Here is a 20,559-nt window from a genome sequence, read left to right as displayed (position 1 = left end):
CCCCCCCCCCCCCCCGTCCTATACTAGCCCGTTTTTACAGGCTCAACGGCTAGTTAACCATATTAGGTCCCTGTGTGGGATGGATTACATGGAGAATCATCCGTTTCTTCCCCTTCACGTAAAGATGACTTTGGATTCTGGGTTCACCTCACCAAATTCAGGACCCAAATCCATTCCTTCCTACACCACAGCTGATTTCAGCTTCAGAAGCTGTCAGAAAATGTTCCTTCTGCTGCCCACCATGGCTCCTGCATTGCGCCTCACTTCCAAGAGAAAAAGAGTAATTGGGAGATCCTATTTTGAAGGTTTTGAGGGATGAAGATCCCCCTCCCTCAGCTGGTTACATGCAAAAGGAAGGGAAAAGGCTGAAGCATTTAGGGCTCTTCAGCTTGGAGAAGAGACAGCTGAGGGGAGATATGATAGAGGTCTATAAAATAATGGGTGGAGTGGAACAGGTAGGGTATGAATCATTTGTTTACTCTTTCCAAAAATACTAGGACTGGGGGGGGGGGGGGGGGGGCATGCGATGAAGCTACAAAGTAGTAAATTTAATACAAAATCGGAGAAAATGTTTCTTCACTCAATGTGTAATTAAACTCGAATTCGTTGTCAGAGAATGTAGTAAAGGCAGTTAGCTTAGTGGAGTTTAAAAAGGGTCTGGGTGGCTTCCTAAAGGAAAAGTCCATAGACCGTTATTAAATTGACTTGGGGAAAATCCACTGCTTATTTCTGGGATGAGCAGCGTAAAATGTATTGAGCTTTTTCGGGACCTTGCCAGGTATTTGTGACCTGGATTGGCCATTGTTGGAAACAGAATGCTGGGCTCGATGGACCTTTGGTCTGTCCCAGTGTGGCAGTACTAAATGTACAGGATCTGATATACCATCTTTCTGTGCTTACAAATCAAAGCAGTTTACATATTATACAGGTACTTATTTTGTAAGCGATTTGTCCAGAATCACAAGTACCTGCAGTAGGACTCAAACCCGGTTCCCCTGGTTCTCCGGCTGCTTGCACTATTAGGTTACTATTCCACTTGACACACTATCTCACTATGGGGGGAGGGCCCCCCCCCCCCAAGTTTGATTATGCATACACTACTATGTTTTTGACCAAAACTAATCTTAAAGGAGGGCGATTACAGGCAAAATACTTTTTAAAGCCATTGGCAAATAGTAGGTGGAAGTACAGACAGGACATTCAAAACACTTATTCAGTTTTTGGTTTTTTTTTTATTTGTACCCTGCACTTTTTCCCACTCATGGCAGGCTCAATGCGGCAGGCAATGGAGGGTTAAGTGACTTGCCCAAAGACACAAGGAGCTGCCTGGGCCGGGAATCGAACTCAGTTCCTTAGTTCCCCAGGACCAAAGTCCACCACCCTAACCACTAGGCCACTCCTCCACTTTTACTGAAAAACAGCAACTAAGATTACAGAGATGTTTACAGCTGGATGGATGCCAGTGCTGTCCCTTCAGGCAACACAAGCCGTCCTCTTTAACAACTGGATCATTGGGGGGGGGGGGGGGGGGGGGGGGGTGGAATCGTGTAAGCATTTAATTGAATATTTTTATACATTGTGGCATGTTTTGCTTTCCTTGCATACAAAATAAACTTCAACAGATATTTCTTAAATTGTGCCTATATATATATATATATTTTTTTTTTTTTTTAATAATTGGTTGGGATGTAATCTGTATGCAGCAATAAGCAGTTTGGCAGTTAATATTTATTTCCCACAAAATAGATTCTTGTGGGAGAGGATGTTTTGATTTTACAGAGGATCTTTTTCTTTTGTGAAATATAAAAACAAATCCTGCCACTTTGTTTTCTACTTTACCATGTATGCGCCTTAATACAATATCATTTCTAATTCTCTACCCGGAAATGACAGTCGCCATTACGGCATAATGTAAGCCACATTGAGCCTGCAAATTGGTGGGAAAATGTGGGATACAAATGCTACAAATAAATAACACAAGGTAATAAATTTGATGCCAAAAATTAAGTGTTAACCAGTTGTTTAAGAGGACAACTTGTGCCTGCCTGAAGGGGCAGCGCTGGCATCCATCCAGCTGTAAACATATTTCTGTAACCTTCCACTCCTTGTTTTCAATAAGCTGAATAACTGAGTTGCATGCCCTGTGAACTTCCACCTGGTATTTTGCCAGTGACAAAGTATTTCGTCAGGGTAGGAGTTCTGAGATAAGAGGAAGCCTCTCTGGGTTAAATGAATGCTACTTTGCTGGGAGACTTGAGAGGCGTATTTTCAAAGAACTTGAGACTTGCAAAGTTACAAGGCAACCTATGGAACTTTGTAAGTCTAAGTGCTTTGCAAGCAAGACCCTTGGTGACAATCTTAGGATAGGAAAGAATGAGGTTTATTTTAATTTAAGTAAAAAAAAAAGGCAACCATTTATTAGCTTGTTTAAATCAAAACTCGTGCCTTTCATTAAAGCCCTAGAGTAGTAAAAGGTGGGTGCTAGAGAATTAGAACACTTATCAGATCTAAATTTCTTTTGCCTTGGTCTGTCTTTCCCCACTCACATCTCTTAAATTTAGGAGTCTGTTTACTAAGCCACACTAGCGGCTTCCACGTGGCATTGCCAACCCAGCCCAAAGTGAATAGGCTGTGTCGGCACTAGCACACAGCCTGCCGCGCTAGCAGCTTAGTAAATCCCAGCATTTTTAAGTTATCCCAATTAAAATGACAACAGGGAAAATTTACCACCACAAGTTATTTTCATCAGCAAGTAATTCATTCTAAACAGAACATTCCAAATAACCTTAAGGCCGTTTATATTGGTTTAGGTATTCCTACTGCCGTTTATATTGGTTTAGGTATTCCTACTACCTTCATAAGTTTAAACAAACTTACTAATGCTAAGATGTAAAGAGAAGATAATGCAAAAGACTGCAAATTAGACAGCGTGACTCACATGTACAATTACCTCTCGGTTGGCAAGAAAGTACGTATGCACTCAACGCAAAGGGCACCTAGCTCAGAGAACAAGACCAATCTCTTGAGGCTACAGTAGCAAAAGAGCTGAGGCAGGACAGAAGTGCACAAAGTAAACCTACAGGGACATATTAGAGAATTCCCACATTCACTCTGGTTGGCTCTCTGCTACCTTGGGACAGAAGAAGTCACCTGACAGACTAGCATCACCTTAATGAAGCAGGAAGCAATCCTGTAGCCACAATACCATCTGGGGATGCATATCCAAGGCCTTTTACCCAGGACCGAAGGGTTAAGATGGTCATTTTAGTAGGGAGAGTTGATCATTAGGCACATAGATAGTTGGGTGGCTGTTAGGTATGAAGACTGCCTGGACACGTGCCTGCCTGGTGCAAAGGCAGCAGACCTCATGCATAACCTAGATAAGATTTTAGACAGTGCTGGGAAGGATCTGGTTGTATATGTGGGTACTCAACATAAGAAAATGTGTGAGGGATGTTCTGGAAGTTGAATTTAGGCTGTTAGTTGAAATCCTAAACTTTCAAGGTACCATGTTCCACACAAAGGAACCAAGAGGTAGGCAGAACTCTGAAGTCTCAATGAACGGATGAGACAATGGTGCATTAAAGAAGGATTTAGATTTCTTAGGAACTCAGCAACATTCTGGAGATGGGATGGGTTCTACCTTAACCAAGGTGGAACCACTTCAAAAAGGAGAAAGCAACTTTTTAAGCATGAACCTGTGGGAAAAGCCAACAGTCGCTCAGAGCAAATGTTTGGAGTGAGGTATCTGAAAGATACTATCAAAACAGGAAAGTAGGTTACGAGGCAAAAGTAAGCTAGGTGTCTAAAGACAAGCAGACAAAAGTAAAGATTGGAAGTTTCCCCTAACAACTGCTAAGCAGCTTGTAAACACTGACTCCTGAGCCCTTTCTACAGATTGTGGGACAGGGATGTGGAAGATATGACCACGTGTCCTGTTATTTGACTTTTTTTTTTTTTTTTTTTACTCCGTTATTTGCTTATGTCCACCTTATTATTGCTCTGGGTGAATTTTTTCAAAAAGGTGGTAAATCCAAAATAAAAATACTTTTGAAACGTCTATATACAAACACTAGAAGCCTAAAAAAAAAAAAAGAATGGGAGAGTTAAAAGGATAGCACTAGATAAAGGGGTAGATATATCATTATAGGGCATCTCAGAACTGGTGGAAGGAGAATAACCAATGGGATCACTGGTACCAGGGTACAATGGGGTGGATCAGTGGCATTATATACTAGAAACTGAATCCAAGAAGAAAAAAAATCAACAGGAAACAGACTGCAACATGGAATATTTATGTGAAGGAAGAGACCATTTCAATGGGCTTATAGATATCATCTGCCTGGATAATCTCAATTGCCCCTGTATTGAATGGATAACACTCACATCAGGAAATGCGAAGGAAGTCAAGTTCTTAGGTGAAATAAATGTCTGCTTCACGGAATAGCTGGTTCATGAACTGACACAGGGGGGGTTAGTTTAGGTCTAGCCCTTAAAGGAAGGCAGGACGACTTGGTGAAAAAAGTGTAACATATTGGGACCAGTTGGCAATAGCAATCACGTGATCAAACTTGAGTTAATAAATGCAGTAATTACTTTAGCGTCTTCATGCCATGAGCATTTAACTTTCAAGAGAGCAACTATGATAAAGAGGAAAATGGTAAAGCTAAAAAAAAAAAAAAAAAAAAAAAGAGGACCTGTAAAGGCTAAGATAGTGTCCAATGTTCCCAAAATAAGCCAAATGGGAACATTGGATACTAAAGGGTTCTTTTTAAATCAGTCGGGCACTCATGTTTAAAAAAAAAAAAAAAAAAAAATACCATCTTGGACGTCCAGAAGTATCCCACATAGTCAAGGTGAAAAGGCGGCCAAACAGCCAGCACAGTTAAAAGATGAGGTGAAAAGATGTTCATTGTTTGAAAGATGCTATTAATGCCGAAACAAGGATCCAAATGAAAACAGGAAGCAATATAAGCACTGGCAAGTTAGCCTCTCTTATCAATGTTTAGTATAACAGAATTTGACAAAAAGGTTCATAGTAAAACTCATAAAACTTTTAGGTAGATCAGAAGCAGAAAGACTGAGGGAATCAGTTGAACCATTGGATCATCAAGGACTTAAAAAAAAAAAAAAAAAAAAAAAAAGGCACTCAGGGTGGTCGGGGCTATAGAGAACTAAATTAAATTCTTTGCTTCAGTCTTCACTAGACTACCCCAACTTGACATTTCGTCCTTTAGATTGTAAGCTCTTCTGAGAAGGGACCGTCCTTAGTTATTAATTTGTACAGCGCTGCATAACCCTAGTAGCGCTCTAGAAATGTTAAGTAGAAGTAGGAGGGTGCAAAGGAGCTACCATGCTAGAAGTGGTATTAAAAGGTGACGCTATGGAGGAACTGATATCTCTGAACTGCAGATATTACAGGTCAAACTGATAAGCTAAACAGCAAGGGGGGGAAAAAAAAAAAAAATCACCTGGACTGGATGGTATGCTCAAACATGAAACTGCAGATCTACTAGTAACCTGGAACCTAACCATTAAAATTAGCCACTTTCCAATTTTCAGGGACCATAGACACCACCATCTATTTTTAAAAAGGGTTCCAGCAGCGACACAGCGAGCTTGACAGTGCCGAGCAAAATGGTAGAGTATTATAAAAGAGGGACATTACTGAACACAAACAGTTTAACAGGACAAGGTCAACATGGATTTAGCCAAGGGAAGTCTTGCCTCAATTTGCTGGGTTTTGAGGGTGTGGAACATATGGATAAAGGCGAGCCTGCTGAAGCAGAACGTTTGATGGTCCCTCATGAGATACTCGTAAGGAAATTTTGAAACAAAACCAAAAAAAAAAAAAAAAAGCACTACACGATAGTAGGCAATGTCCTGTTATGGACCGGCAGCAGTTAAAAGAAGACAGAGCAGGGTTAGACAAACAATTGTCTCCATAGAGGAGAGTGAATAGTGGAGTGCCATAGGGATCTGTGCTGGGACTCATACTTTTAACCCAAGTGATCCGGAAATGAGAAAGATAAGTGAAGCGATCAAATTGCCAGCTGACAAAAATTATTCAAAGTTGTTAAATCACATACAGACTGAGAAATTCAGGAAAGGAGGATCTCTCTAGGTAAAAGAGTGGCATCCAAGCGGCAGATGAAATTTAATGGGGGCATGAACAAAGTGATGCACATTGGGAACAAACCAAATTATACCTTCATGATGCTAGGTTTAGGGTTACCATATGGCTCCAGAAAAAGGAGGACAGATTGAGCCAGTCTGGGTTTTACTTCCATTGCTTTCAATGGAAGCAAAACCCGGACTGGATCAATGTGTCCTCCTTTATCTGGAGCCATATGGTAACCCTAGCTAGGTTCCACATTAGGAGTCACCACCCCAGGAAAGATCTAGGTGTCATCATGGAAAATATATTGAAACCTTCTACTCAGTATGCGGTGGGTAGCCAGAAAGCACTAAGTATTAGGAATTAAGATAATAAAATACAGATAACACTACAGGGCTCATTTTCAAAAGAGAAAAATGTCTACAAACTGGCATAAAGCAGCATTTATTTTATTGCATTTGTATCCCACATTATCCCACCTATTTGCAGGCTCAATGTGGCTTACAGAGTTTTGTTATGACATGGATATTACAGGGTATCCGATACAATTGGTAATGTACAGAGATTAAGTAATGGAAGAGTGAAGGAGGTGTTAGGGAGGATAGTATATAAAGGGAATTGGCATAGCTGGGTAGATTGATGGGGGTAGTTTTGTAAGGCTATGGGTTCTCTTTGTAGGCTTTGTTGAAGAGATGTGTCTTTAAAGATTTGCGAAAGTCAGTTATTTCGTCGGTAGTTTTCAGGGTTGTGGGTAGTGCATTCCACAACCGTGTGCTCATGTAAGAGCACACAGTTGGGCTTTTTGCTTACCATAACATTCAAATCACTATTTTTTTTTTGTTACATTTGTATCCCACATTTTCCCACCTATTTGCAGGCTCAATGTGGCTTACCATTGTACCGTAGAGGCATTCGCCATCTCTGGTAGAGAAACAAATACAAAGTTGTTGAGGTCGAATAAGGTTCTTGTGTTATAGACACATTGGGGAATCGTAGAGAGGAAGAGTTGTGCAGAGACTATTACGAGCTTTGGTTTCGTTGTGTTGCAGGGTTTAGGCATTTAAGTTGGGTCAATAGGGTATGCCTTTTTGAACAGGTTGGTTTTAAGTGATTTCCGGAAGTTCAGGTGATCGTACATTGTTTTCACGGCTTTTGGTAGTGCGTTCCAAAACCTATCTATGCATTTTGTCTGCAGACTTCCAAATCACAACAGGGGGATGTCAGGGGCAAGATTAGGGTGTTCCTAACACTTGGACGTTTTTCTGCCATAATGGGGGGGGGGGGGGGGGGGGAATGTCCAGGACTAAATTACGACGTTCTGAGCTACATCTGTTTTAATAACGACTGAGCCACAAAAAAGTGCCCTAAATGACCAGATGAGCACTGGAGGAATAAACGAATGACCTCCCTTTACTCCCCCAGTGGTCACTGACCCCCCCCCCCCCCACCTCAAAGAAGTGAAAGAAACAGTTCATACCAGACTGATAGCTTCAGACGTTATAGTGGTCGGTGAAGTGCACTATGGAGAAGGGGGCTGAAGCCCATAATCCACTCTTGTTACATCTGAGGTGGACAATGTCAGCCCCCTCCCCTGCAAAACCCACCCAAAACCTACTATACCCACATATAGATGACACCTGCAGCCATAAGGGCTATTGTAGACCGCTATTAAATGGACTGGAAAAATTCCTCATTTTTAGGTATAACTTGTCTGGAATGTTTTTACGTTTGGGGAGCGTGCCAGGTGCCCTTGACCTGGATTGGCCACTGTCGGTGACAGGATGCTGGGCTAGATGGACCTTTGGTCTTTCCCAGTATGGCACTAATGTACTTATGTACTTATGTACTGTTGGGTACAGCAGATTTTTGGTGGGTTTTGGAGGGCTCCTCATACAATGTTACGGTGAGATGTGTACCTGGGAGCTTATGTGATGGCCACTGCAGTGCCCCTTGGGGGTCCCACTACTCTGTTGGGATGTCTGTGTGGCCAGTCTACTAAGAATGCTGACTCCTCCTACATCACAATGGCTTGATATTGTATGTTTTCACTTAGACTTTCAAAAATGAACCAAAAAGATGACCGCACAGAGCACAAAAATATCTAGCAAGTGGTCATTTTCGAAAAAGCAAAGATACTTACTTATAGCAGGTATTCTCCGAAGATAGCAGGCCTTATATTTTCACATGTGGGTAACGCAGGGTCAGTGTTACCGGTCTGATGCTTATAATAAGCTTAGCAGGACAGGAGGCCACACACAAATCACCACACTGCACAGCAGCTGCTATCCCGCCTGCTGGAGATAGAGAATACTGGCTTGGTTGCTATGCACAGGACCTTAAGTCATTTGTCTGACTGATGCGCTGGAGCAAGTGCAGTGCTTGAAACCACTGGGAACCTTCAAGGACATGAACGGAAGAACAGCCATGGCAAAAATCAAACAACTCAATGGTGCTAAAAAAAAGGGGGGGGGGGAGAGAGCACCATGAAAAAGAAGAGTTGGGTTTCTGCCAGGTACTTGTGACCTGGCTTGGCAACTGTTGGAAACAGGATACTGGGCTAGATGGACCACTGGTCTGACCCAGTATGGCTACTCTTATGAAGAGGGAAAAACAACTGGAGTTCAGGCTTAAATGCAGTCTAGTGAGCATGGTAAAAAAAAAAAAAAAAAAAAAAAAAAAGAAAAAATTAGAGGCAAAAATAATAAGATATGGGGAAACCCCACCCCCACAGAGAGGTATATAAAAAACAAAACGAAGACAAAAAAAACAAAAAAGGCCAAAGAGTGAACCAGCAGTGAAGAGTGGGAATAAACACGTCCTCTCCTCATCGCAGAGAGAAAAGAGAACTGCTGGTCCCACACTCTCACAGTGGACGGGAAGGCACTTGCGCGGTGGAGCGCGCCTCGCGCTCAAAGACTTGTTTTAAGCTTGCTGCAAGCTCCGGACTGGCAACACGGACCCCGTGTTACCCACATTGAGGATTATAGGCCTGCTTGTCCTCTGAGAAAATAAGATACAGCGATGTTCAAAACAGCAAAACATCTATTTACTATTTGGATTCTGGATGGACAACATATCGAAAATGTCCTTACTCACCACTCTATGGAGTGGCTGCACACCAGAACTGCATGGTGTGCTCATCTCAAAAAAAAAAAAAAAAAAAAAAAAAAAGCAGAGAGTGAATTAGAAAAGGACAGAGAAGGGCACCAAAATGATAATGTGGATGAAAACAACTCTTATGAGGAAAAGACTAAAGAGAAAAGAGACGAGGGGGAGATAAGATAGAGATCTTCAAAACAGTACAGAGAATGGGTAAACAAAATCAATTATTTACTCTTTTAGAATGTACAAAGACTACGAACTAGGGAACACATTATGAAGTTACATACTACATTTAAAACAAAATCCGAGAATATATATTTTTGCTCTAGGCATAGTTAAGCTCAGGAATTCATTGCTTTTACCACATTCTCCAGAAATTAATGCGGATGTGTTTTAAGAAGTTCAGACAAACCTTTGAACCTGAGGAAAGCCACTGCTTATCCCTGGAGGCAAGTAGCTGGGATCATTTTTTGGGATTCTGCCAGGTATTTGTAACCTAGATTGGTCACTGTTAGAAGCAGGATACTAGGTTAGATGTACCTTTGGCCTGACCCAGTACAGCAATTGTGTTGTGTCTCTGACCAGTATTTTTCCACTGCAATAATCCTGCTTTAAAAATAGTTTGGACAAACATAGGATCATATGAAGGGAAGGGAAATGGGACTTGATATACTACCTTTCTGAGGTTTTTGCAACTACAGCCAAAGCGGTTTACTTATATTCAAGTACTTATTTTGTACCAGGGGCAATGGAGGGTTAAGCGACTTGCCCAGAGTCACAAGGAGCTGCAGTGGGAATTGAACTCAGTTCCCCAGGATCAAAGTCCACTGCACTAACCACTAGGCTAGGACTAGGTTGACCACCACTATACTAGATAAACTGAAAATAGTTTCAATCTATAGAAATACCAAGATTTTCCTGCAGAATTTTCAATCTATTTGATTCAAGGCCCTGCTTAACATACAATGCTACCCCTCTATCAATTCAATCCACCCTATCACTACGATATAATTTGTACCCTGGTATGACAGTGTCCCACTGGTTATCCTCCTTCCACCAGGTCTCAGAGATGCCTATTATATGTCATTTTTCATTTAGTGCAATATATTCAGGGATCGTTGCTGGGGCCAATTCTGTTCAATATATTTGTGAGTGATATTGCCGAAGGGTTAGAAGGTAAAGTTTGCCTTTTTGCGAATGATACTAAGATTTGTAACAGAGTGGACATCCGGGAGAGAGTGGAAAACTTGAAAAAGGATCTGCAGAAGCTATAAGAATGGTCTAAGGTTTGGCAATTAAAATTCAATGCGAAGAAATGCAAAGTGATACACTTAGGGAGTAGAAATCCACAGGAGACGTACGTGTTAGGCGGCGAGAGGGATCTTGGGGTGATAGTATCTGAGGCTCTGAAACAGTGTGACAAGCCGGTGGCCGTAGCTAGAAGGTTGCTAGGCTGTATAGAGAGAGGGGTGACCAGCAGAAGAAAGGAGGTGTTGATGCCCCTGTACAAGTTGTTGGTGAGGCCACACCTGGAGTATTTTGTTCAGTTTTGGAGGCCTTATCTTGCTAAGGATGTAAAAAGAATTGAAGCGGTGCAAAGAAAAGCTACGAGAATGGTATGGGATTTGCGTTACAAGACATATGAGGAGAGACTTGCTGACCTGAACACGTATACCTGGGAGGAAAGGAGAAACAGGGGTGATATGATACAGACATTCAAATATTTGAAAGGTATTCCGCAAACAAACCTTTTCCGTAGAAGGGAAGGTGGTAGAACTAGAGGACATGAAATGAGATTGAAGGTGGGCAGACAAGAAAAATGTCAGGAAGTATTTTTTCACAGAGTGGTGGATACAGTATTTGGAATGCCCTCCCGCGGAAGGTGGTGGAGATGAAAACGGTAACAGAATTCAAACATGCGTGCGATAAACATAAAGGAATCCTGTTCAGAAGGAATGGATCCTCAGAAACTTAGCCAAGATTGGGTGGCGGGGCTAGTTCTGGGCAGACTTCTACGGTCTGTGCCCTGAAAATGGCAGATACAAATCAAGTCAAGGTATACACAAAAAGTAGCACATATGAGTTTATCTTATTGGGCAGACTGGATGGACCTGAAGGTCTTTTTCTGCCGTCATCTACTATGTTACTATGTAACTCTCCCATCTTATTTCTTAGGCTTCTGGCATTCGCATATAGACATTTTCAAACTATGCATTGTGATCCCAATGCACCGCTAGGGGTCAAGCATTCATTTCAGAAAATACTGGAGACCAGAGCAAGTGGGTATTGCTCCTGTCTCCCAAAGAGATACAGGTGGTGGTGTCCAGGGCCCACCAGAGATGAATCTACAAAAGATTAAGAAAAAAAAAAACCCAACCTATCAGCAGGGGTTAGCTTACAAATGACAAAGGAAGGAGGCACCTTACACTTAATACATTAAACATCTGAAGCATTACCATTGTGGTATCTATTTTTCTACCCTCACACACTTACTACTGTAATTTGAAAACAACTGGTTTATTGCATCAGGAGCAAAAGAATTTTTTTTAGCATAAGTTAGAACACTGTTGGGCTGATGTTCTGAACTCCCACAGTAAGCCAATAGCACAGAAACCTAGTTCTCCAATGCTCAAAGCAAATAGTATTCAAATTATATGCATGATGCAAAAGCAAGTGAGGGAATGTGCTTGGCACATGCAGAGTTTCACAGTAAGCTCAGATCTTGAGTGCATACGCCTGGCAAGCCCAAAAGTGAAGCACACATTGGCATCTGTTTTCTGTAGCTTTAAATATATGCATTTCAATTTTTTTTTTTTTTACTTGGAAGGCTTATATTTAAATGCAGGAAACAGGTGCCAATGTGTGCTTTTACTTGGGTTTGCTCCGACTCTCACATATTAGTCTCTACCAGCACTTAAGGGCTTGCAAGGGCTTCTTTCTGCTTCTAAAGTATACAAAAACTGGAAGATTTCAAAAGAAAGAATCATGAGAAATGCTCTTCAAACACACTGCCTGCACCGAGCTGGCGTTATTTCATCAGCGTCAAGGCGATCTTGTTTTATGCGCTGTTCTCTGAGCATCGGGAGGGAATAGAAAGTGACCTCATTAACATCCGTTTTGACTACATTAGCATGCTATTTGGTGCTAATCTTCAGCATGCATGTTTGTCTCCCACCCTAGAGCCTGTGGGCATTCTGCGCTCACTATTTCAGGTGCTAGACTGGTGCCAATTGCCTCTAGTATCAGCATTTGGTTCCAAGCAATGGCCCATGTGTGGTGTGAACTTCAGGCCACGGTTCTAATACACAGCTTACTACATCAGCCCCTTAAAGGGCATAAGACCCCTTGAGTACAAGCTGCCATCCTATCATGCCAAAATAAGATTGCAGGAAAGTGCTCAGAATGGAGTCAGGCTGCTGGGCAGCATGCAGGAGCTAAGAATGCGGTGTTTCTCCTCAGTTTCCAAGAATTGGTGAAGTCTGAGAAAGGTACATCTCATGAAAACAAATATTTAGAAAAAAAAAAGTTATCACATTTTAAAACCTCCATTCTGCTATTTGTGTTATATATTTTTCCTTGATGGCATCACTTATAAATCTTACAAGTTTTTTTTTTGTTTTTTAGGGAGGGGGGGAGAGAAGAAACAGCAGCTGAAAAAAGGCCTTTTCGAGGGAGAATGTCATTTACGAAGATTTTATGCAAAAGTATATCTAAATGGAGGCAGAGGGAAAAAAATCTAATTAAATGTGCACAAATAGGCCAGCCACTGATTTAAGTAGAAAAATACATAAAGGTACACACGGTAAGAGGTGACATTGATCTCTGCAACCTGAAAAGAAGGTCAAAGTGCTTAACTAAACAGTCACGAGTCTGAGCAGGTCACAAACAGCAGCACTTAAGAAACATTAAAGTAAAGTACCCTTTTGCAGTTGATACATGCAACAATGTTTTAGTTTAACACCAGAAACCCACTTCCTCTGCACTCTTAAAATCGATTTCCCCACAAAAAGTTAAAAAGGTGTGTTCTAAATCGTGTCTACCTTCAACATATCACAAACACCACCCATCCAAGCTGGTAGAGTTGGAAGTCCACTTCGAGAGGTTCATTTTTACAGCAAGTGAAAATAAGGCGCTACTTTATTGGAAAAATACAATTGTTGTTCACCCCCTCACCAAGTTAGTCCTATAAGAAGGGATTCACTTTAGACCTCAATGCCCAGTCCTATAAGGGAACTGAACGAGGCTGAAAGGCACTGGAGAGGGGCTCGTGCTGGCGGCAGGAATGCGAGCTGAGCCCCTGCCAGCTCCCACTGCCCTTGAGAGCAGCCCTGGAGGACGGCCTCGGGCCCACTCAGATGCAAGCGCACCCCCAACTTCCCCCATCGATCTGCTCCCGCTTTGCACGCGCGCGGCTTCCAGGCGCCTCATTTACTGGCGGAGAGCTGCCGGAGGCCCGAGGTGGCGGGTCTTCTCCTCTCTGAAGCCCGAGTTTCTTCCCCCAGCCGGCCCTTCGCGCACTACCACGGAACAAGTGTCACAGCATTGCCGTAGATAGCAAGCGCCGGCAATAAGTTACAGCGGGACCCGAGTAGTGAAGCACGCGCGGCCGCCGGCTTACTCACAACTCCTCAGCTGTTGCACTTGCTGGCTCAGGGCGGGTGCTAGGACGGCCGGGTTCTTAGCGGAAGCAGCTCTGCAGAGCGAGTGCACAGCCCGGAGGTAGCCAGCCATCCTGAAGGATCACCAGAGAAGGGTTGCACTGCACGCGCCGCCGGCAGAGGAGCAAAAAAGGAAGGACGGGGGCAGCAGCGTCCTGCTATTAGCGGCTACACAGCTCGTCCCCGCCCACTGCTACTGCTGCTCCTCCCGCGCGGACAACCCGGCTTCAGTTTTCAAGGGCACCTACGTCACCGCCAGCGCTTTTTATAGTAAGGAAGCGAGCGCGAGACCGGCCGGCTGCAGCAGGGCGGGAGGGAGCCGCGAGCTGTGCAATCCAATTGCTTTGAGAATCTGCAATTGTAGTCGCGTGACGGCGGCGGCGGAGGAGGAGGAGGCAACAGTAGCAGCAGTAAGCGGGTGCCACCTATTTATTACTTTCTTTCATTCATCCCAGCCGATCGCGCCTGAATAATTGCGTCCCCTGAAGCGGCGTTTTCTTTTACGCTGGCCGACTCGGGAGTCGGTTGTGTTTCACGCACGCGGGGGTAAGGAGGGGGCGCGCGCGAGAGAGCATTTGAGGACAGATAGAGGGGACGCAAGCGTAGCGGTAGGGCCGCAGGTGCTGTATGAATTTTCTCCCTGTACCTTGCACATGCTTCTCTGCATTCTGTTCCACTTTTATTTGGTAATGCATGCTGTAATCACATGTTCGGAGGGGGAGCACACCTCACACCCCAATCTCAATCCCATGCAGACCTAGTTGTTTTAATTTTTAATACTAACAGAATTGGCAAAGAATCATTGCAAAATCGAAGTGAATAGTCTTATTCTGTCCCCATTACATGTAAGTTGAGTGGAGTAGCCTAGTGTTTAGAGCAGGACAGGGTTGTCTAACCTCGGTCCTCGAGTGCCACAGGTTGTCAGGATTTCCCTAAAGAATATGCATGAGATCTGTTTGCATGTACTGCCACCATTGTGTGCAAATAAATCTCATGCCATATTCATTGGGGAAAATCCTGAAAACCTTACATGGTGAGGGCTGAGGTTGAACATCCTTCTTTAGAGCAGTAGGCTGAAAAACCAGGGAAGTGGGGATTCAAACTCCATTGGTGCTGTGTCTCATCTTGGTCAGATACTCCCTTCATTGTCTCAGGTACAAACTAAGAGGGGGGGGTCGATGTTCAAAGCTGTGCACTAAAGCTCAGAACGCAACAAATAGCGCAGGGATGCTCAAAGGAATTAATATGCAAATGACATGCATGCTTAATTTGCGCTATTAAACTTCTCCTACCCACCCTGCTACACCATCTATGAGGGACTGTTATATACACTGTCAGCTAACACATTTGCTTATTTCTGATCTGATGAAGAAGGGCAACCTTCGAAAGCTAATCAAGAAATGTGTTAAGTTATGTCCAATAAAAAAAGATATCATCTTCTTTTCTTTTCCATGTTTTAATTTTGTTTGATTTCTATTGATTACCTTTAAGAGTGGACTAACACGGCTAACACACCTCTTCACTATTAAACTGAAAGTAGGGAAGAATATGCCTGACATGTGCACATAAAGTTTTGTAGTAAGCATGGCTCTTGTGGGCATGGCCAGACAAAACAGGAAGTGCAGGCACACATTGGTGCTGTTCTTCTAATCTAGCCCTTTAAATATGAACCTTCCAAAAATTGTTTACACTTACATTTTGAAAGGCTCATATTTAAGCACAGAATAACAGGTGTAGCTTGGACTTGCACATGTTTGTTTATCGCTATTATCACTTAAAACTTGCATGGGCTGTCTTCTGCTTGCAAAAGAGAACAAAACCCACAGTTTAATGTGACAAATTGACAAGAAATATTCTCCTGAAAACTTTTAACAGTACGTTTGCTACCCCTGAGCTAGTGGTAAGTTTTCAGCATTAAAGGCCATCCTTTGTTTCTGGACATTACAGCACTTCCATTTGAGCATTGAGAAGGAATACTACTGATCTCATTTACAACCATTTAAATACAATTTCAATACAATTTGTGTCCATCTTTGACATGCACATTAACACTGGTGCTTGAGCCCTCTGGATCATTTAGCACTGTATAATATGCATGCAAACCCAGTGTTAATTGCATGTTACTACCGGTGGTAGTTTTGAGCATCGGCTTCTAAGGGCTAGGTTTAATAAATGGCCCTACTGTATATAAGGGGATTTTATTAACACACATTTATTTACATATTTAAAATTTGTATATCCCACTAAGCACCAAGGTGGTAGTAAATGAGGACAGGGAGATACTTTTTCTCTTGAGAGTATAATTCACCTTGAGGTACGTCTGAAAAGGCATGAGCTAAATCCAACAAAATAAATGGTGTTGTAAATAGTGTAAAGGGGTCTGCTTCCTCCACTCTGGGTTGGGGCCGGCAGCCCTGTTAAGCTCACAGGTCTCCAGCAAAGAACCAGACTGCCATATGGACTTAAGCCCAAAGTGCTTTATTCTCAATTCAGTTCCACTCTGAAAATTAAAATGCAGTTCACAAACTACTACTACTACTATTTAACATTTCTAAAGCGCTACCAGGGTTGTGCAGCGCTGTACAATTAACAAAGAAGGACAGTCCCTGCTCAAAGGAGCTTACAATCTAAACGACAAAAATGCAGTCAATCAAGATTAAGGCAGTCTAGATTTCCTGGATAGAGGTACAATGGTTAGGTGCCGAAAGCGACATGGTGGGCTTTGAGCAAGGATTTGAAGATGGGTAGGGAGGGGGCTTGGTATATGGGCTCAGGGAGTTTATTCCAAGCATAGGGTGAGGCGAGGCAGAAAGGGCGGAGTCTGGAGTTGGTGGTGGTGGAGAAGGGTACTGAGAGGAGGGATTTGTCCTGTGAGCGGAGGTTACGGGTAGGAGCGTAAGGGGAGATGAGGGTAGTGAGGGGCTGCAGATTGAGTGCATTTGTAGGTTAGTAGGAGAAGCTTGAACTGTATGCGGTACCTGATCGGAATCCAGTGAAGTGACTTGAGGAGAGGGGTGATATGAGCATATCAGTCTAGGTGGAAGATAAGACGCGCAGCAGAGTTCTGAACGGATTGAAGGGGGGATAGATGGTTAAGTGGGAGGCCAGTGAGGAGTAGGTTGCAGTAGTCAAGGCGAGAGGTAATGAGAGAGTGGATGAGAGTTCAGGTGGTGTGCTCGGAGAGGAAAGGGCGAATGTTGCTGATGTTATAGAGAAAGAAGCGACAGGTCTTGGCTATCTGCTGGATATGGGCGGAGAAGGAGGAGTCGAAGATGACTCCGAGGTTGCGGGCAGATGAGACGGGGAGGATGAGGGTGTTGTTGACTGAAATAGAGAGTGGAGGGAGAGGAGAAGTGGGTTTGGGTGGAAAGACAATGAGCTCGCTCTTGGCCATGTTCAGTTTCAGGTGGCGGTTGGACATCCAGGCAGCAATGTCGGATAAGCAGGCCGATACTTTGGCCTGGGTTTCCGCAGTGATGTCTGGTGTGGAGAGATAAAGCTGGGTGTCGTCAGCATAAAGATGACAGGGTTCAGGCCGGGCTCCAAACTCCAACCAACATTCAGTTCCTTAACAGTTCAGGCCCACTTCCTTTGCACTACCTTCCCCTCTCCCTCAGAAGGGCTCAGTCAAAGTTCAGCCTGCTGTTCTATACATCCCAATAATTCAACCCTTTCACAAACAGTCTCTTCAAAGGAAACCACTACTTAATGCCCCTGTCCTCTTCACAGCTCCCAGGAGGACCCTGTACCAAACAGGGCTGGCAGCTTTCCTCCTACCTCACAGCACCACACCCCTGTGGCCTCTCACACTGCATTCATGTGCTGGACAGGGCTACATTTACATTCTCACACTCCATGGCAGCTTACTCTTCCCTCCCCCCCCCCCCCCCCCCCCCCCCCGGAAGCTCCAGTGGCAGGCCCTTTCCGTCCTCCACCTACTCCATGGCAGCTTCTCTCCCAATCAGTTTCCTCTCCCTCCTGGTGGCTGGGAGCCACCCAGAAATCTCTCCCTCTCACAGCTGGAGGGAATTATATATCAGTGATGCAGCTAAGGGACTGAGAGTCACCTCCCCTTCTCCCTCTAGTGGGGAAGGGAGTAACTGGCTCCCCTAGCACTGAGCCACTGCTCCCACTGCTGGGGTTGGAAATCCATTCCACCCTTTTGGGGCTCCTGCTTGCAAGGGCTTCTGGGAACTGTAGTTCGGGGATTAGCTGCTTCTCTGTGGGGCCCCGAGTGCTAGCTTTGTCACAATAGGTAAAGAGAGCACTAAATCCAAATTCTGCTGGACATGTGCAGAACTGGCCTTTTAACTTCCATAACTTTTCTCAAACAGGACTGGCAAATGTACAACTTCCTGGATGATGAAATGGAATCAGGTGTTGTCAGGAATTGTTATGATTCCTTGAAGTATATTTGCAGAATCAGGGTCGGTGTTAGAGGGTGGCAAACAGGGCAATTGCCCTGGGTTCCCATACCATAGAGGGTCCCAAACGTGCCTCAGTCTAAAGGAGACATAGACTGAAAGCCAGCTTTTGGGCCCCTTCCTTGGTTTCTGCCCTGGGCCCCTGAATGTCTAACACCAGCCCTGTGCAGAACTGTTAGGTAAGAAGCAATACCTTCTGAAAGCTTTGAAGAGGCAGACAGGTAAGCAAGCAGCGGATAAATTGCAAAGTCTTCAGTTTCCTGGTCCATAAAACAGATTCTGCTTCACAGGAGAATATTTTCATGAAGATCTTACCACTTGCCCCAATCATGGAAGAGTATACGTCTATTAAAATATAGATGTGGTTTCCTCTGGACTGACGGTCTCCTGAGTTGCACACAGTACTCTGAGGTCTCATTAGAGCAGGAGTTCTCAACCCAGTCTTTGGGACACACCTAGACATTTAGGTTTTCAGGATACGCACAATAAATTTGCATGCACTGCCTCCATTGTATGCAAACCTATCATGCATATTCATTGTGGGTATCCTGAAACCCTGACTGTCTAGGTGTGTCCCGAAGACGGTTCAGAACCCCTGCACCAGTGGTGTAGCTACGGGGGGCCTGGGCCCCCGTAGATTTGGCCCTGGACCCCCCTGCCGACGACCCTCTCGACTCTCCCTCCTGCCGCCAACCCGCCGTCGCCTGCCTTTGCTGGTGGGGGACCCCAACCCCCGCCAGCCGAGGTCCTCTTCTTCCCGCAAAAGACTTCCTTCTGTTTCTGACGTCCTGCACGTACAATGTGCAGGACGTCAGAAACAGAAGGAAGCCTTTTGCGGGAAGAAGAGGACCTCGGCTGGTGGGGGTTGGGGTCCCCTGCCAGCAAAGGTAGGTGATGGTGGGTTGGCGGCAGGAGGGGGGGTCAAGAGGGTCGGCGGCGGGGGGGGGGGCAAAGTTGGGGGTCGGTGGCGCCAGGGGGGGGCTAAAATGTGCCCCCTCCCCTTGGGCTCTGGACCCCCCTCCCGCCGAAGTCTGGCTACTCCCCTGTCCTGCCCTAGAGGCTGATACAGAGTCACTATCACCTCCTTTTTCCTGTTAGCTATTCCTCTCCAATTGCAGTGAAGCATCCTTTTGGCTTTTACTGTCATCTTCATTTCCCTATGAAGAAAGACTAAGGAGGCTAGGGCTATACAGCTTGGAGAAGAGACGGCTGAGGGGAGACATGATAGAGGTATATAAAATAATGAGTGGAGTGGAACAGGTGGATGTGAAGCGTCTGTTCACACTTTCCAAAAATACTAGGACTAGGAGGCATGCGATGAAACTACAGTGTAGTAAATTTAAAACAAATCGGAGAAAATTTTTCTTCACCCAACGTGTAATTAAACTCTGGAATTCGTTGCCGGAGAAAGTGGTGAAGGCGGTTAGCTTAGCAGAGTTTAAAAAGGGGTTGGACGGTTTCCTAAAGGACAAGTCCATAAACCGCTACTAAACGGACTTGGAAAACTCCAAAATTCCAGGAATAACATGTATAGAAGGTTTGTACGTTTGGGAAGCTTGCCAGGTGCCCTTGGCCTGGATTGGCCGCTGTCGTGGACAGGATGCTGGGCTCGATGGACCCTTGGTCTTTTCCCAGTATGGCATTACTTATGTACTTATGTACTTATCTTTTCTGTTGGCCACCTTTTAGATCATCAGATACTTTTGTGCACAGAAATACTTCACTGTTGGGTTTTTGCATTTCAAATGCATGTCCTCATCCGCCTACCTGCTTTCCCCTTACTCATCTATTTATGCCCTACCCACTCAAATATTTCTACTCGCCTATCTATTCTGCACCTTCCCTTCAAGCCCCTCGTATTGGTCTCTCCGCGCATTCATACCTTAGCCAGGGACAGCATCTTCCTCTTCCTTACTCATTATATCTTTGTAATCACCATGTGTAAAAATGGTGGCAGGCCAGTCGAGGCCACTGACTTCAGCTAAATTGCCGTCGTTTTGAAAATGGCAGGGGTTCAGCCAAAGTTACTGGTGTCAGGTGAATGATGCCATTTTAAAAATGGTGGAGATTAAGCTAGTCAGTGACTTCAGATGAATCTTTCCCACAATTAATATGGCGAAAGCAAGAAATAGATTACAGTGGAAAAGGATGAAGATACTGCCCCCAGTTAAGGTATTTATAGGGGGCTATCAAAGGATTGCTAGGTTGGGTGGCATGTAGGTAGGCAGGTGGGAATAACTGGGTGCATACGAGGTAG

At 44.2% G+C, this 20,559-nt stretch overlaps 1 protein-coding gene across 1 annotated transcript in view; it reads right to left on the bottom strand.

Annotated features, from left to right (window-relative positions):
* LOC115459867 (isocitrate dehydrogenase [NADP], mitochondrial) overlaps positions 1-14,045 on the bottom strand; it is a 69,234-nt gene extending 55,189 nt beyond the window's left edge. Inside the window, exon 1 of the mRNA XM_030189674.1 lies at positions 13,843-14,045. Coding sequence (XP_030045534.1) covers positions 13,843-13,951 — 109 coding nt within the window. The 5' untranslated portion in view covers positions 13,952-14,045. The remainder of the gene's footprint in view (positions 1-13,842) is intronic.
* Positions 14,046-20,559: the final 6,514 nt, after the last annotated feature.

The sequence above is a fragment of the Microcaecilia unicolor genome, chromosome 1, assembly GCF_901765095.1.
Source record: "Microcaecilia unicolor chromosome 1, aMicUni1.1, whole genome shotgun sequence".
In the NCBI taxonomy this organism is placed as follows: Eukaryota; Metazoa; Chordata; class Amphibia; order Gymnophiona; family Siphonopidae; genus Microcaecilia; species Microcaecilia unicolor.
This window is presented reverse-complemented; position numbering and strand designations above follow the sequence as displayed.